Source organism: Lytechinus variegatus, chromosome 18, assembly GCF_018143015.1.
Source record: "Lytechinus variegatus isolate NC3 chromosome 18, Lvar_3.0, whole genome shotgun sequence".
Lineage (NCBI taxonomy): Eukaryota > Metazoa > Echinodermata > Echinoidea > Temnopleuroida > Toxopneustidae > Lytechinus > Lytechinus variegatus.
The window spans coordinates 7472799-7488593 of record NC_054757.1 but is presented as its reverse complement, the minus strand read 5'-3'; the positions used below and the strand labels follow the sequence as shown (position 1 = coordinate 7488593).

Genomic DNA, 15795 nt, shown 5'->3' with positions numbered 1-15795 from the left:
TTTGAGATTGTTACCAGAACTGGAATTTATTATTAAACCCTGGTTTAAAGTTGTGGTTTAACTATGGAGAGCCAATTGGGGCACCAATCCCTAACTGTACACATCCAAATTTATTTACTCCTTTGACACTCAAACTGTTCATAATTGTCTTGGAATGATAACTGAAGTATTTTGAAGTATTTCACTTCATTGTAAAAGCAAGAGGAAAGAAAATAGTAAACATACAGAGATATACAATATTAACAAAATTTTTCACTCTTTGGCTCCCATAATTTTAGCACATAGTTGGACCGTGGTCCAAATTAAACCTGACGTCAGATTACGGGCCTATCTGTTTAATTCATATCTCTAATGTTATACATTTATTTACTTCCTAATTTGTATTCGATGATTAGATAACTTATGTATATTGCATTATGCTACACCTTCTTTATGTTAAATTTCAATTCGTCATTTCTCTTTTGTTACGATACTGCAACAAATAACAATCAGAAATTGATGTATAAAGTTTAATTTCCTCTTTTTTTATTACAGGAAATAATTATACATAAATAAAACAAATAATGATCTTACATAAATCTCTTGAAGTGTCCGATGTAAAATCCCGAAGTGATGATATTATATCCAAGTAATAATCCAAATGATAAAATCCCAGTTGACTGGCGAAAATTCACAATGATGGCGATGATGAAACTGATGTTGAAGTCCGATGAATAATAAGAGTCACTGCAACGTGTTGAAATGTCCGTGAAGACGATGTTGATGATGATTAACAGTCAATTTCAGCAATCCATGGGTTGAAGCGTGTTCATTGAACAGGTTGATGATGTTGATGATCTCGATGAGAACTGATAATTTCTCAAAATAACTGCAAACAGTTCATTGATGCATAAACTGCTCTGATCTGATCTGGTGAAGTGATCTCATATGATGTGATGTGATCTCCTGCTCTCATATGATGTGATGGTGTGATCTAATATGATGTGATGATCATCTTGAAAAATCTGCAGCTTTTATACTAATTACAAGTGTTCTAGATCATTCTCAAATTTCGACTAATCTACAAGCTTCTAGAATTGTCTTCCAAAAGAACTTTCTCCTTTCAGGAGCAGTCAAAATCCAGAACACTCTTGAATGACCTCATTGAAATCAACAGTGTAAACAAAATACCTAAGCCTATTCATTTCCACTACCAATACAATTCTATTGTTTGGCTTTTCCTTATTCAACAATAAAACTCCTTGGCCTTTAAATAGGCAAGGCCTGCATAATAAAAAGACATCCTGGAATGTTCTTTACAATTCTTGGCTATCCTTAAAGGGAAATAACTAATAGATAAATGTAATTGCCTTTTAAAATTCTTTTACAATTATTCATACATGTAACACTTTGTATATAGATGTATATCTTTATAATAATTGGAAATCTATGTATTGATGTATTATTGATTTATACGACATACAGTTATGAATGTTTTTGTTTATGTTATCATTGTATATATTTCAAAACAAAATATTCATGAGATATGAATGAAGTGTGCTAATAAATTCATGTTTCTTGTCTTTGATCAGCTTGCTATGGCCAACAATAACATCCTGAGTATACAGGCAGATAATGATTTACTAAGAGCGGAGAACAATACCTTGAAACATCATACAGAGAAAAAACTAGAGGTGAGTGCAGATGTAGAAGAGGGAACAGCCTTGCCCCCGGGGGGGGGGGGCACTTCCATTGACGTGGATACCCTGCGCGACCATGGGGTCTCGAAAAGCACCCTAAACACGTACTTTCCATAACAAGTATTGGCGTGTGAAACCCTCCCCTTAACAAGTATTGGAAACAAAATGATGCTCTTGGCAAGTAGTCCCTGAAATGAACCCCTAAACAAGTACAGCGATATTCCATTATTAATATATCACAGGTCTGTCGGTCGTCAGTTTTACCTTTACCATCATTTGGCTTGGTACGGCCCCACACCTCGCGCAAATCGGACTCTAAACACGTATGTTTGGGGCAAAAAGGACATCCTTTATAAAACATTTTAATTTTGTTTTATTATCCCCGCAAATTTTACCCTAAACACGTAGCATTCCTATAGCGAAATAGATACCCTTTTTTCATTATTTTTGTGTTTTTGACACCCTTATCACGTTACTACGTAATGTGCCCTATCTTAAAAAAGACATCCTTTTTACATGTTTTTTTGGTTGCAATGTCCCCCCCCCCTCGGGCCTTGCCATCAATTTGGCAGGCTTTTGGTAGACACATCTCTGTTCTGCTTCTACTGCCCACTTGCAACTCTGGGACCCCGCACAATGAACAGTTTTGGCGCTCACGCCTTCTCTTATCCTGCCCCTAGATTCTAGAGCTATATTCCCTTGTTCATTTGTGAGGCCTCTTATGTTAGTTCATTCTAACCACTTCTTAAGACTTAACTTATTAGTCATTCCTCGTAATGCATTATTATGTATTTGTTTTCATTTGTTCTGTCAGTTTTTTGCAATTTTCTCTTTATGACCCAAAATCGAAATACCTTTTATTAAGCACTATATAACGTTATGTATTGTTATTTTAAAAATTGTAATAATCTTTTCAGAGTACATACTGGTAATTATGTAATGGCGCATCATTAGAATATTTTTCGCTGAAATCGCAATGAGCTTTCTGTTTACTTATTGGTTACCTTTATTTTTCAGATGGTGAAAGCAGATATAGAGACAGAACGAGAGACGTATAATACTTCTAGACAAGGTCTTAATGAGATGTACACAGAAGCAAAGCAAAGATTGCAACAAGAAACACAAATGAGACTGGTGAGTCCAGGGCCCTGTCTTACAAAGAGTTACGATTGATCCAATTAATCGTAACTATGGAAATCCATCAGTGTCATAATTTTTTTCTACAGGAAATTTGCACAATGTCCTCTGTAAACAAAGAAAAGCACAGTGAATTTTCAAGAAAACAATGAATGCATGAATATACATCATAGTTAGAAAATATTTTGAACAAATATGCATAATAGATATTGACGTTACTGGCCGTCCATAGATGTGATTGATCAGATCAATCGCAACTCTTTGTAAGACGGGACTTAGGCCTGCCAACTACTCCTTTTGGGAAAAATTTTTGATATACATTAGGGCCTATATCATATAGGGAAAGATAACTCCTTTTTTGTCCAGGTATTATGTACAGTCATCTATGAGAAATATGCTGTGCATCCTATTTTTTTTAATGAATCACTCATATTTTGTATGTTTACAGGGTGGAGGGCCCTTGAGTCTTTTTATTGGAAAAACTGCAGTAGTAGTTCATTGTCTTCAACAATTATGTACTTGGAAGAAAAATATGCTGAATTGATAGAACTCACGAACCTATTTTTCAGAAGTTCATTAAATGTTAACATTTAAGCTATGACACTATAACCTAATTTACCATTACCCAAACAAAAACTGGACTATTCCATTTAAGCAAATGAGGAAAGATGGACAAGTTATTAAGGTGCCAAGATAAAAAGTTGAGGATTATCAGCTTTATAAAAAAATCACTAACCCCCCCCAAAAAAAAAAACATCGATAATTGTATAATTGAATTGAATGGATAGATAATGAATGAATGAATGAATAGATAAAAAAATATGTATTAAATTTGAATAAATAATGATAGAATGTATATTATTTGAATGAACAAAATCAACAATACTTTAAAACCCAAATATAGATTTGTGAATGTTTTGAAGAGTATGCTTTACATATTCTCTTTTTGTTTCCTCAATAAGAAAATTTTGTGCTCCGCTTGTACAATGATATTGTGGCTGATTTGAACCTGAAAATAGTGAAAAATAAAAATGTTCAGTACCTTTTTTCCATGTTGCTGTTTCTCTTTAACATCAATAATTTTTTTTTCTCCATTATATTCTTTGTAGGATGTTGAGCAGGAGCTCCAGCTTCAGATAAGCCTTAAGATGGAGATGGAGATGGCGATGAGACTTCTAGAGAAAGATATCCATGAAAAACAGGATACAATCATATCGTTACGGAAACAGCTTGAAGATATCAAATCTATTAATATTGATCTCTATAAGAAGATTCAGGTAAGATCAGTGTCATCATTATCATTACTGTCACTACTGTCATCATTGCTTTTATCTTCATCATCATCATCATCATAGGCAGTATCATCAGCAGAAGCATATCATCACCGTCATCATCATCATCAACCTCATATTCATCCTCACCATCATCATCATCATCCATCATCATCATCAACCTCATCTCCATCATCACCATGATCATCATCATCACCATCCTCATCTTCATCATCATTTTCATTGTCATCATCATCATCAACTTCATCATCACCATCATCATCATCATCATTTCATTGTCATCATCATCATCAACGTCATCACCATCATCATTTTCATTGTCATCATCATCATCAACATCTTTATCGTCATCATCATCATTTATACCACCATCATTACCATTATTTTTTACCATAATAATCATCAAATATCTAATATGACATCGTCTCTTTCAGACCACACTTGATCTATTGTATCTTCTTTCATTTCATTTGACAATGGATTCAAAGTTTGAGAATGAATGATCTATAAATTTACCAAAGCTTAATACATGCTTTAAATTCATGACCTCATATTCAGATGAGGGCAATTCCATGAAGTATGTACGTATGACTCACTAGACATATCCTGAAATGATCTTTTCTCTTTATCAATTCATATGAAACATTTCAATTCTCTCAAATTGTCTTGACTTGACCAGATCATTGTGGGAAGTGAGAAAGGAGAAAGATGGAAGTCGGACGCAAAAATTGTACATCTGGTGCCCACATTACCTTATATTCAAATTTCATTATTACTCTTTTGACAATTCTACATGTTTCATTTATCAAAATATTACTTTTTTAATTCATTTTTTTCCTGGTACATTTTTTATGTTGAGAAGTTATTTGATTCAATGTTTTATTCTGTTGTAATTATTATCGTCATCACTGTACTCGGCTATTTATTAACCCTGGATTTTTCAGCCTTCGGACCGTTTTTCAGGTGTCTTCTTGATTCAATAAATACCAAATACTTCTACTAAAAATTAGTTGATTATTTCCATGCAAATGCTCTTGAGTTTTAAAGTCACTTTCAAATGATAGCCAAGAAAGATTGGTCCACCATCTGTCCTTTCCTCTAGGGCACTGAAGAGACAATGAAACACAAATCTGAACTCGTGGGAAGACTGGAGGAAAAGACCAATCAGATGGTGGAAACCATCAAACAGCTTGAGGAAAGGTTAGTCCTAACTAACAGTAGATTGGGTTCCAGGGGGGTGTTTCACAAAGATTTAAGTATGACTTAGAGTCGCACTTAAATGTCTAGTTGCGCGCAGTATAAAAGGCATGACAGCATTGGTCAGATCACGCCAAGAGGACGCGCACTACTGCGTATTGATCAATAAGATTGCGCGTTGCATATCATGTACGCGTCGACATTTAAGTGCGACCTAAGTCATACTTAAATCTTTGTGAAACACCCCCCAGGACATTTGCTCTCGTGACAATTGCTCCGATGGAAAACCCGCATGTTAAGCCAAACGTAAAACCTAACTTCCAAAACTAAAGGAACCCTAATCTCACTCTTTACATTTAATTCAATTCAATTCTTTTATTTCATTTCCATTCAAAACATTATACAAAGTAATATAAAACAATACAAATCAAATACAATTTTACAGAAGGGCAGTCTTACTTCGTAAAAAAACAACAGTATAATTATATAGAGCATAAATGGAAATGAGGGGGATCTACATTATTCTGAACCCCAACAAAATATTACAATCCTAACTCTAGCCCTATACCCTGTGAGATATTAAGACCAGGGGCCTGTTGCATAAAACTTTTTACCTGAGAAAACTCTGGCAAAAACTGAAAACTAAGGTTAGTCTGATTTCTGCCATTGACTTTAACACAGGGCAAAAACTGTGGTAAAGACAACATGAGTTTTCTCAGGTAAAAAAGTTTTATGCAACGGGCCCCAGGGCTCCGTAACACAAAGGTTTGTGATGGATTGCAAATATGAAAGAAGCGCACTGATTGGTCCCTGGTCAGTATTTTAAACCAAATGCGCGTGTAACATTGATATTGATTGGTCAGTTCATTTAGCGATTGATCGCTAATCTTTGTGTTACGGAGCCCAGAGCAAATGTGGCCGGAGCACATGTCTTGCCACCGTTAAATTGTCATTTTGTCTACACCTGCTTTGTATACTTTCCCTTTGGTGTTATTCAACGTGGTCCATGCTGGTTGTTGGAAGTAATATTCATATCTGAAAGACATCATCTGCAAAATTGATGTGATATTGATATTTCAGACATAAGTCTATCTCATTGAGGTATGCTTATGGATAAATCTGTAGAAATGCATTTACTCTTCTTTCTAGATGAGGAATTTTGTATAGCTTGAATGTACATTTTATTGGATAATGGACCATATTGTGCATGCACTATATGTTGTATAAGATGGTCGAAAATTATAGGAACCTTTTAAATCATTTAGATCGGAGCAGATCTATCGCAGTCGTACAAGACAGTTATTTATACATCACAAATGCTGTCCACAGTTATGGGTTGTGCATACTAGTTAATATCAATACCAGGGTTTCTTTGTGCGCATTGGCCTATTGGAATTCGTACACTCAAAAATGCAGAAATTTTAGGTATATCCAACGTTTGTGACCGTATAACGAATCACGCAATGGCAAGGGGAGCGTATGTGTTCAATAAGAAACATTCAGTCGTATGACCCATGGTGTATGAAACAGATTGGGAATGATTGTAGAATAGTTAGTTTACTTGTCGTGCGCATGATCACCCACTATACCTGGTCCCTGTTTTAAAGGGGTACTCTGGGCTGAAAATACTTGTATCTTAATAAATTAAGTAAAATTAACACAGCAAAATGCTTAAAATTTCATCAAATTCTGATAACAAATATTGAAGTTGTCAATTTCAAAGTTAAGCAATATACTGTGAAAACATTTATATGCTTGTCATGAATATTCATTAGGTTGGCTGATGGTGTCACATCCTTACTTTCCCTTTTTTTTTATTTCATTATATGAAATCATATTTGTTTTTATTTTCTTACATGTTTGAATGATATGTCTCCCTTATAATGAAATAAGTTTGCAGCAATGAATATCTAATGCACTAAATCCATTGGCAATCCATTTTTTTTTTGAAGATTTGAAGAAACCTAATTTCTTACAGTAAAATTCAAAAGAACAAGTGGGGATATGACATCATCACTTTACCCATTGAATATTAATGAAAACATGCCCAGAACTGTTTCACCAGAATAATGCAAATCTTTAAAATGCCATAACTTGTTATTCTTGGTCCAATTTTTATCAAATTTTCAGTGGTATGAACGTCTGATTTTTGCTCTATATGTTCAAATCGTATCATTTTCAGCATGGAGTATCCCTTTAAAATTTGTAATTTTTATACAAGTTTTGAAATTCAAATTACATTAATTTCTTTGAGATTTTAATTGTTTCACCCTACTTCTCTGTGGCAACAAGTTTTTTGAAGCAGAGTCACTTATTGGTACATTATTTGCATCTTATGTTTTATTCATGAATTATATGTAAATTACATATTTCAGTATATGAAGAGTTTAGTTGCAAAAGGGGTTAGGTCCACTTTGGACCATTCCGAGAAAAACAATGTTTTTTATTCTCACTAATTGCAATATTCTTATGAGAAACTAAATTGTCATAATGTACTACCCTATCATGTGAACATAAAAGAAATCTAACTGTCTTCAATTTTTATCTATATATTTAAAAAAAAGCATCATTGTGGACCTAACCCCTTTTGCAAGTAAACTAAAATGAATCCAATCTCTTTTGATTAAAAAAGTGATTTTTCTTTGCCACTTTCATTCACGTTTTCATTTGAATTTCAAATTTTCTTTAGTATCATCAGAGTGACTAAAACTTTAGAGGTTTATAGTCAGAAAACAATAAAATTCATGAAAAATGGACCTAACCCCTTTTGACAAATGAGTTCTTCAGAAGAGTTTAGTTGCAAAAGGGGTTAGGTCCACTCGAAGAAAATAATTTTTTAATTTTCCCATATTGCAATATTCTTATGCAAGACTGGTTTTTCGTTATATACCATACCATGGGAACATAAATTTGGTTTTAAAAAAATCTACCTGTCTTCATATTTTTCAAGATATTCTTTTAAAAAAATTGTGTGTGGACCTGACCCACTTTGAAATAAAGTGATTTTTCTTTGCCATTTTAGTTCACATTTTAATAGGAATTTCAAATGTTTGGTATCATCTTATAGAGCTACTAAAAATCTATACATTGAGACATAAAAATCAAATTTGATGAAAATTTGACCTAACCCCTTTTGCAAGTGAGCTCTTCATATACTGGTATAGTACATCACTATCCACACTCTAAAATAAGTTGGATTCTAAAAATTATAAATCGTTTATCTTCAAAGCCTGACACACATGGTATGATTTTCCACATGCTGCTTTCTGTATTAAAAAAAAGTAGAAGTGGGCTTGCACGATTGCACAATATGCTATAGTCAATGCAAGAAATGCTAAAATCTTGTCACATTAGCAGTTTCAGAATGATTGAAACCCTTGCATTTTACTTTTTGTATTCATTATTCCCTATTTCTTTCTTTTTCTTATCATTTATGCTGAAAATTATCATCCTTGATGTGCTACTCACTCCCCTGGTTGGCATGACGATCATTATTGTGACCCCCGTGACCCCATGTGGCCCCTTGTGCTCCTTGTGTACTTGTAGACTACGAAACACGGAACGAGATAAACAAGCTTGCGCAGAAACCGCCAGAAAACTTGGGATGCAGATCGCGGAGAGGGACATTAAGTGGTATGAATCTTGCTTCCTACCATATCTACCTACCTTTTGTCTCCTTGTTCCTTTCCATTTATTCTGGCATTATTCTTTCTATGATAGATGTGCTTATTGACACCCCGGCCTTCTTTTTCTTTAGTGTTATTTTCTGGTTTTGTTGAAATATTGAAACTTTGTCTGTATTTCTTTGCTGTAATATTCAAAACTTAAGTTCAGTATGGCATATGAAATTGTCTTTTTTTTCTTCTACATTTCCTCTTCTTCCAGTCATATCCAGCATTAAGCATTCATGTGCTATGATGCAGGTGTTTTACTGTAAATTGTATGTGGTAGTCATAAAACAGAATTTTTACCTCCAAATCCTACCCAGCACTTTGCTGATTTCTATGTTCATACGACAGTTGACACTTCAATTCACATTTATCACTGTCGTTGTGACTTTCAGTTCCAACCTGGCGGCCGATCTGAAAGTTGAAGGAGAGTGGAGGGCCACCCTACAGAAGGAGATTGCACAGGAGAAGGAGCTGATCTCCCAGCTCCAGGCGGAGGTGGCCGATGTGGTCTCCCTCAGGGAGCAGCTTGCTTCTCTCTTGGCGAAACACGAGGAGCTCGGCAAGACATGCCATGAACAGGAGCTGGCGTTGGCCGAGATGGGATCAAAGCTTAGCGAGTAAGAACATCTCTTTCTCATGGCTTTGTCCACCCTTGGATGGTGTCGTTATTTATTTATGTATGCATGTTCACAATTTACAATGTAAAAGAATACACAGTTAATATATAACTATATATGAAACACAAGTATATAATGAACATACAAAGGTGTTGCAACATAAGCTAAAAGCTCGATTGGTTGAAGCACCTTTAAATATGTTTTCCGGTTGCGTTTTTATTCTGTTCTCTCAATTAAATGAATCAACTTCAAATGTGGTTCAAAGTGTATACATGTAGGAGTGACAATGATTTTGTTAGTTTTGGGGGTACCATTGTCAAATGTTTCTTAGATATTTAATTTTTTTTGATGACTGGGATTAACTTCAAACTTGATTTATGTATTGTTACGATACTGCAACAAATAACAATCAAAATTTTATTTAAATTTCCTTTTTTTTATTACAGGAAATAATTATACATAAATAAAACAAATAATGATCTTACATAAATCTCTTGAAGTGTCCGATGTAAAATCCCGAAGTGATGATGCTATATCCAAGTATTAATCCAAATGATAAAAATCCCAGTTGACTGGCGAAAATTCACAATGATGGCGATGATGAAACTGATGTTGAAGTCCGATGAATAATAAGAGTCACTGCAACGAGTTGAAATGTCCGTGAAGACGATGTTGATGATGATTAACAGTCAATTTCAGCAATCCATGGGTTGAAGCGTGTTCATTGAACAGGTTGATGATGTTGATGATCTCGATGAGAACTGATAATTTCTCTCTCAAAATAACTGCAAACAGTTCATTGATGCATAAACTGCTCTGATCTGATCTGGTGAAGTGATCTCATATGATGTGATGTGATCTCCTGCTCTCATATGATGTGATGATGTCCTTAAAGAAACTGCAGCTTTATATATTAAATTTCAACTAATCTAGAAGCTTCTAAAAAATGTCACCACCATAGAAGGTTCTAGCACCTTCTTCCAAAAGAACATTCTCCTATAATGGAGCAGTCAAAAATCCAGAAGACTCTTGAATGACCTCATTGAAATCAAGAGTGTCAATAACATAGCTAAGCCTATTGTTCCTAATCTCTATTCAGAAATAACAATACAACTCCTTGGCCTTTAAATAGGCAAGGCCTGCATAATAAAAAGACATTCCAGAATGTTCTTTACAATTCTTGGCTATCCTTAAAGGGAAATAACTAATAGATGAATGTAATTGCTTTTAAAATTCTTTTACAATTATTCATATATATAACAGTATGGAGGTATTGAGGGACAACGACCTGGGCCCGTAACACAAAGATTGGCGGTCAATCGCTAAATGAACTGACCAATCTTACACGCGCATTTGGTTGAAGATACTGACCAGGGACCAATCAGTACGGTTCTTTCGTATTTGCAATCCATTGCAAACCTTTGTGTAACGGAGCCCTGATAAGATTATTGGGTCAAGAGATGAAAGGTCGAAGGTCGCAGAGGTCATTAAATGCCTAACGGAAGTTGTTTTTGTGACTGCCGAAGAACAGTTCAAGGAACCCACTTAAAACTTGACTCACGTACTTGGTATTGAGGCGATGGAGATCTCAAAGTGTATTGAGGTCAGAAGATCACAGAGGTTGTAAATAATAGAACCAGAAATATTTCTTTCTTACAATAAACACATGTAGGTCTCAACTCAAGATGGACTCCATGAAGGAGGTTGTCCAGTCGGCCGAAGGAAGGGTTTGGGCCGATGATAAAGACGTCAAGAACTGTATGACTTGTGATAAACCATTCTCAGTTTCCAGAAGGAAGGTGAGTCTTCTACCAAGTTTATATTCACTGCAATGTTCAGTGAGTCCAGAGAAACAAACTTGATTGAATGTAATATTTTATCACCTGCCTTCACAATTAAAGGTCAAGTCCACCCCACAAAAAATGTTGATTTGAATAAAGTAGCAAAATGCTGAAAATTTCATCAAAATCGGATGTAAAATAAGAAAGTTATGACATTTTAAAGTTTTGCTTATTTTTCACAAAACAGTAATATGCACAACTCAAATGGGACAGTCGATGATGTCCCTCACTCACTATTTCTTTTGTTTGTTATTGTTTGAATTCTACAATATTTCATTTTTTATAGATTTGACAATAAGGACCAACTTGATTGGATCATATAGTATTAAGCAATGCTCATTCCACTTGTTCAGGGAGGAATTAATCGTTGTTTCACTTGACAATGAGGAGAAAAATCAGACATTCCCTATATTGTATAATAAAATACAAAAGAAATAGTGAGTGGATGATGTCATCAGTCTCCTCATTTGCATACCCACCAGGATGTGCATATAGCTGTTTTGTGAAATTAAGCAAAACTATAAAATGTCATAACTTTCTTACTTTACATCCGATTTTGATGAAATTTTCAGTGTTATGCTCGGTGGATTTTTCTCTTTTTATATAAATCAATTTATCGTTGGGATGGACTTGTCCTTTAAATATCTTAAACTTGGCAGAACTTGGATGCTTTAAATATGTTCATTTCCTGTAAGGGTTCACTAACTTTTAAGCACCACTGTATCTTGCATTTTGTAAATTCTGTTCAGTGTGATATAGAAATCTTTATAAAATAGGTGTATTATTTCAAGCATCACGATTGGCCAATACGTGTCACATGACAGCCAACTTTTATTGTGCTCTGCAAAAAGTGCAAAAGGTGCGGAACGAAAAGTGACAGGAAACCCTCAAGTAGACCACTCGGTCGAAATCCCGGGAGAAGCCCAACAAAACTGTACTGTAACTTTTTAAGAATTTGTTTTTGTGCTGCTATTTTATAAAACAAATAATGCACTTGCTCTGCTGTGCGGAAAATTAAATGCAAAGAAAGCTTGGTTTCTTCAGATGGTGCACACTGGGCACTCGCCGCCAGCTGCTCGTGCACAGTGCAGCACCTACATGTATCTAAAGAAACCTTGCGTGCTCTGCATTTCCACTAACGCACTCGGCTGCATGCATTATTTGTATATTACAGACCATACATATGGAGTCCTTTTGTAAAACCCGCAAGATTCAGAAATGACTTTCTGGATTTGATTGGTCTCAAATGACAATCAATCATCCCAAGTTATAAATCTGGGCCCTGTCTTAAAAAAAGAGTTGCGATTGGTCCGATCAACCACAACTATGGACAGCCAGCAACATCTAAAATGTCTGTTTGTTCAAAATACAGTCAAACCTATGTTGGTGGCCACCTGTCTATAGTGACCACTAAAACCGCTTCCCATGAAGGCAGATTGTGTGTATAAGAACCTGTCAATAGCAGCCACCTGTCTATAAAGGCCACATTTTGTGTTTCCCTTGGGTGGTCACTATAGACAGGTTTCACTGTATATTGCAGATATGATGTATATGCATACATTCATCATTCTCTTGCAAATTCACTGCGATTCTCTTTGTTTACTAAGGAGATTGTTCATATTTCCTGTAGAAAAAATTATGGTATGGATGGATTTCCATACAGTTGAGATTGGTTGGATCAGTCGTAACTCTTTGTGAGAAGGGTCCCAGGGCCCTGTTGTAGAAAGAGTTATGATTGATCCGATCAATCGCAACTATGGACGGCCAGCAATGTCAACATCTATCATGCATGTTTGTTCGAAATATTTTCTAGCTGTGATGTATATTCATGCATTCATTGTTTTCTTGAAAATTCACTGCGCTTCTCTTTGCATATTAAAAAGGACAATGTGCAAATTTTTCGTAGAAAAAATTATGACACGGATGGATTTCCATAGAGTTACAATTGATTGGATCAATCGTGACTCTTTGTACAACAGGGCCCTGGTCTGTCCCTATTTTTGTCTCACCTGCATAGCAGAGTGAGACTATAGGCGCCGCTTTTTCGGCGGCGTCAACATCAAATCTAAACCTGAGGTTAAGTTTTGATTTAGAAAGTATATGGACCTAGTTCATGAAACTTGGCCATAAGGTTAATCAATTATTACTGAACATCCTATTAGAGTTTCATGTCACATGACCAAGGTCAAAGGTCATTTAGGGTCAATGAACTTAGACCATGTTGGAGGAATCAACATCGAAATCTTAACCTGAGGTTAAGTTTTTGAAATGTCATCATAACTTAGAAAATATATGGACCTAGTTAATGAAACTTGGACATAAGGTTAATCAATTATCACTTACATCCTGCGTGAGTTTTATGTCACATGACCATGGTCAAAGGTCATTTAGGGTCAATGAACTTTGGCCGAATTGGGGGTATCTGTTGAATTCCCATAACTTTGAAAGTTTATGGATCTGATTCATGAAACATGGACATAATAGTAATCAAGCATCACTGAACATTTTGTGCAAGTTTCAGGTATCATGATTAAGGTCAAAGGTCATTTAGGGTCAATGAACTTTGGCCGAATTGGGAGTATCTGTTGAATTACCATCATAACTTTGAAAGTTTATTGGTCTAGTTCGTTAAACTTGGACATTAGAGTAATCAAGTATCACTGAACATCCTGTGCGCATTTCAGGTCACATGACCAAGGTCAAAGGTCAATGAACTTTGGCCGAATTGGGTGTATCTGTTGAATTACCATCATAACTTTGAAAGTTTATGGATCTGATTTATGAATCTTGGACATAAGAGTAATCAAGTATCACTGAACATCCTGTGCGAGTTTCAAGTCACATGATCAAGGTCAAAGGTCATGTAAGGCCAATGAACTTTGGCCATGTTGGGTTTTTTTGTTGAATAACCATCATATCTCTGTAAGTTTATTGGTCTAGTTCATAAAAAGTGAACATAAGAGTAACCATGTATCACTGAACATCTTGTGCGAGTTAGAGTAGTTTTCAAAGTCAGCACTGCTGCTACATTGAACCGCGTGATGCAGGTGAGATGGCCAGAGGCATTCCACGTGGTACATGTATTTTAAGGGAGAAGACCTTTCACAAAATGATATCTTGGACTGATTTCCTTTGCAGCACCATTGTAGGAACTGTGGCGGCATCTACTGTGGTCTTTGCTCCGACAACCTCATGCCTCTGCCCTCGTCGGCGAAACCGGTCCGCGTCTGCGACAACTGCAACACAGAGCTTCTTCAGCGCTACTCTGCGACATCGAGATGAACCTGGGACGCTCTCCCCTGTCAAGTCTTGCCTGCTATCTGTATGTCTTAAGTTGAAGCTATCATTCCTATCCATTGACTTTTGCGTATATTTGCTGGATGTATTGCGCTTTGCTGGGTGAAGTTACAGAGGTGCCATATTGGTAAGCCCTGGCTGGCACCTGTTGAATCATATGTCCAGCTTGCATTGCTGTCCCATACCACAGATGCTTATACTTACTGGATGGCTAGAATAATGTACTGAATGAAGTCATTTGGGTGCCATGTTGGGTATCTGAATCCATTGCAAAAAATGAATTTTACTGTTTGGGATTTCCAACATGGCTGCAGCAAGCTTCGGATCGTGTAGGGTCAGTGGTGCACAGCACATGAACCAGGTAGTATCCAGTAAGCATTTCACTCTATGATCCTGCTGAAAACTAGCTATAATCATCCTTTATGCAGCTTCGTGAAAGAATTCATTTTAATATAGGCATCTCACCAAATTTATATCCAAACGCATTATCTCACTGTGGCTTTACGGATCTCTCATTGTTTGGTCAATGCAGACATGGGATGAAAAGAAAATAGAAGGTGCCGCGGGAGATTCCATTTGAGTATGGGTATAAAAACAAAACTCAAGTCCATGGCCCGTATTCTGAAGTCGGGTTTAGCTTAAACTCAGGTTTAAAGTTTTGGTTTAAGTATTGATAGCCAATTGTGACATAAATCACTAACAGTAGAGATATGTTTCCCCCCATTTGGCTCTCAAATCATTCATAATTGTCTAGGAAATATAAAATGATGATTGTCTTCACCATCAATGAATCAGGAAAGAGCACAGTAAACATAAGAAACATGCAACTTGATAAAAAAATTTGACACATTTGGCTTCCCATAATTTTAGCACAGAGTTAGACTGTGGTCTAAGTTAAACATAAATTCAGAATACGGGCCCATGGCTTTACTGCATGCAAGATTTTGCAGCAGGCTTCCCGATCTCCAATGCTTTGTCAGTGTAGACATTGAAGAATTAGACAGATTAAAGATGTCGAGTGAAATCCATGCTCAAATCCCGTGTTGAACATGACTCTGATTCTT

General features: G+C 35.8%; 1 protein-coding gene across 2 annotated transcripts in view; it reads left to right on the top strand.

Annotated features, from left to right (window-relative positions):
- LOC121431972 (RUN and FYVE domain-containing protein 2-like) overlaps positions 1-15389 on the top strand; it is a 45319-nt gene extending 29930 nt beyond the window's left edge. For both annotated transcript variants that reach the window (XM_041629770.1, XM_041629771.1), the window contains exons 7-14: positions 1572-1673; positions 2697-2813; positions 3926-4093; positions 5211-5308; positions 8852-8938; positions 9369-9593; positions 11266-11392; positions 14573-15389. In XM_041629770.1, the coding sequence (XP_041485704.1) occupies positions 1572-1673; positions 2697-2813; positions 3926-4093; positions 5211-5308; positions 8852-8938; positions 9369-9593; positions 11266-11392; positions 14573-14716 (1068 nt within the window). In that variant the 3' untranslated portion in view covers positions 14717-15389. The remainder of the gene's footprint in view (positions 1-1571; positions 1674-2696; positions 2814-3925; positions 4094-5210; positions 5309-8851; positions 8939-9368; positions 9594-11265; positions 11393-14572) is intronic.
- Positions 15390-15795: the final 406 nt, after the last annotated feature.